General features: G+C 49.1%; 1 protein-coding gene across 1 annotated transcript in view; it reads left to right on the top strand.

Moving 5' to 3' along the window:
* The first annotated feature begins 331 nt into the window (after positions 1–331).
* Positions 332–2608, top strand: part of LOC107122266 (transcription factor HES-5-like) — a 10506-nt gene continuing 8229 nt past the window's right edge. Inside the window, exons 1-3 of the mRNA XM_015425304.1 lie at positions 332–400; positions 1697–1877; positions 2420–2602. Coding sequence (XP_015280790.1) covers positions 332–400; positions 1697–1877; positions 2420–2602 — 433 coding nt within the window. The remainder of the gene's footprint in view (positions 401–1696; positions 1878–2419; positions 2603–2608) is intronic.

Below are 2608 nucleotides of genomic sequence, written 5' to 3'. Positions count from 1 at the left end.
TTCCCAGATTTCCTCCCACGGGGTCCGTCGTGCAGCTTTGCGCGCTGCACCAGTTGGTACAGGCAGAAGGTTATTCTCTCCGGGGCATTGACAGTCAATGTAGCGTGCACTAAAGAGAGATGCTTTCTCTATTATCTGACCGCACGCCCGGATTGGCTGGGCGACTGTGGGAAACACCGAGACGCTGGAGACTCACGTTAACCGCTAAGCCGCTTGCAGATATAAATAGAGGCGCTGGGAGAGATCCAGGGCATAAGGGTGGCGCTTGGGTTAAGCTCAGAGCAGCTGACATCCCAGATCTGTCCGTCTGCCGAGCCAATTTGGGTTAAGGATGGCTCCCAGCAACAGCTGTATGGTCCACATGGAGGAGGAGAGGTTGTTGGCCAAGGAGAAGAACAAGGTAAGGCAGAACTTCAGAGAATCAGTGGACCTGCGCCGTTTGCAGAGTGGTCTCGCACATGCTTTCAATCCACTCTCAATGCCCTCTAGCGAATGTTTGCAAGTGGACTTGGCCATTTCACACAGGACAGCCCAGTTGTTAAGTGCATTATTCAGTGTCTGTGATTATTCAGAACACCTTCTGAATAATGCGCTTTCAGTACCCTTTGGCATGGTGTGCAAATAGGTCTGGCCATTTCACAAAGTTAAAACCAGTTGCAAAAAAGGGGCATTTAAAGTGGAGTGAAGGTGCATGATTCACTGCGTGCGGAAGCACCCCAGTTTCACACGGGGCTTGTTCGTCACTTGAGGATTAGGAATTGCAGGTGTGAACGGGTGCCACGCTGTTTGGAACGCACTGCTTTCCGGTGAAGGGAGTTCACATGTTCCGATGCCAGGAATGTAGAGGAATCGATAACTCAAACAGGCATGGGTTAACCAGGTCTTAAAATGACAAGTCCTGGGAATGACAGAGAGGAAGGTTGTCAGAAGAGAGGTTGGGGTTCACTCGAATCAGACAAGCAGTTGTGTACGTGTGTGTTTAGAGCCAGACTTTCCCCGGTGTCTTTTAACTCCGCTTCTGTGGTGGAGCAGCACGGGTTGCCAACAACTACGGGATGCTTCCCAGATGTTGCTGTTTGATCGCGCCCTTTAGATGCATCAGGCATTTGTACCTATGTCGGATCTAAAGGCGTGTATGATTGCAGCCTGATAGAAGCTGTCTTTTACCAGATGGAGTTCCATGACTCTATTCCTGCAATCATGGGGGGTGGGGGCACTGAATCTCTGATTTTTACCAGTAGAAAAGAACAAGAGTCCAGTAGCACCTTAAAGACTATCAAAATTTGTGCCAGGATATGAGCTTTCATGAGTCACTGCTCAAAGAAGTGAGCAGTGACACACAAAAGCTCATGCCCTGCCACAAATTTCTTTAGACTTTAAGGTGCTACTGGACTCTTGCTGTTTTTCTACTGTTAAGAAAAAAGAGAGTAGCTAGCTAGATGGATGGGAATTCCATGACCTTGGGGCATGAGACAGACAAGAGATTAGTCAGAGACATATCAGGGCGGAGACATCTGTGTCCTTGGCAGCTGCGTTTCAGTACAGGCATCTGGAAAATTCTGCTAAATGGCAGGGCACGAGATGGGAGAGTGGAGGCATGGGGTTTGGGCTCCCACAAAACTTTGCATTGTAAGTTCTCTCCGAACACAGCTGGGCCACATCTGCAGGCTGACCCTGTATTCTTCCTCCTTGACAGCTGAGAAAGCCGGTGGTGGAGAAGATGCGCCGTGACCGCATCAACAGCAGCATCGAGCAGCTGAAGATCTTGCTGGAGAAGGAGTTCCAGAGACACCAGCCCAACTCCAAGCTGGAGAAAGCCGACATCTTGGAAGTGGCCGTCAGTTACTTGAAACAGCAGCGGCAAGCTCAAGGCCCAGGTGAGAGTACAGGGAAAGCCCCCGCGGGCTCAGATATACAGGACTTTTCTTGCAAGCTTCGTGGTCAACAGGTCCCTAATGTCATTTGCATGAAGGCTGAGAGAGGCTCTTGCTGATTTAGGATTTTTGTTCTGGTTAGGTCACCTGGATGGGGACATTAGGTGCACACAAAAATATAGGAAGAGACAACCCTGTGCATATCCAAATCAGGGTGTCAGGACTGGCAGGACCTCAGTTTGCCCTGTCTAATATGTAAAATGGGCTCGTTTGTATGGTGGAATTGTGTAGAATGTCAGATTTAGGGATCTGGATTGAAGTCCCTACTCAGCCATGCAGTTCACTGGGTATTTTTGGCCCTGTCACTCTCTTATTCAGTTTCACCGGGTTGTCGTGAAGATAAATAGTGGGAACCTACTTGCTGCCCTGTAGAGGGACAATAGGATTGATAGCTAACAAAATGATAAAGATTCTCAGATCTCTGAAGATTTGTGTGTGACTACTGCTGACATTCTTTTTTTTTGCAAATTTTATCTTTTCTCTAGCTTTCGGCCAGAAGAATCCGGAACTTGACTTTAACACCGGGTACTTGCGTTGCTTGAGGGAAACATTTAATTTCCTCTCCTACTGTGAACCCAAGAGGGAAACGCAGACCTGGCTGATCAAGCACTTCTGCAAAGTCCACGTCATCGCCGACCACGCACGCCCACCCGCTCCCGCCACATGCTGCCCGC

The sequence above is a fragment of the Gekko japonicus genome, unplaced genomic scaffold (assembly GCF_001447785.1).
Source record: "Gekko japonicus isolate JY-2015 unplaced genomic scaffold, Gekko_japonicus_V1.1 scaffold135, whole genome shotgun sequence".
NCBI classification, from domain to species: Eukaryota; Metazoa; Chordata; class Lepidosauria; order Squamata; family Gekkonidae; genus Gekko; species Gekko japonicus.
The sequence above is the reverse complement of the archived record's forward strand: the minus strand, read 5'-3'. Positions and strand labels throughout refer to the sequence as shown.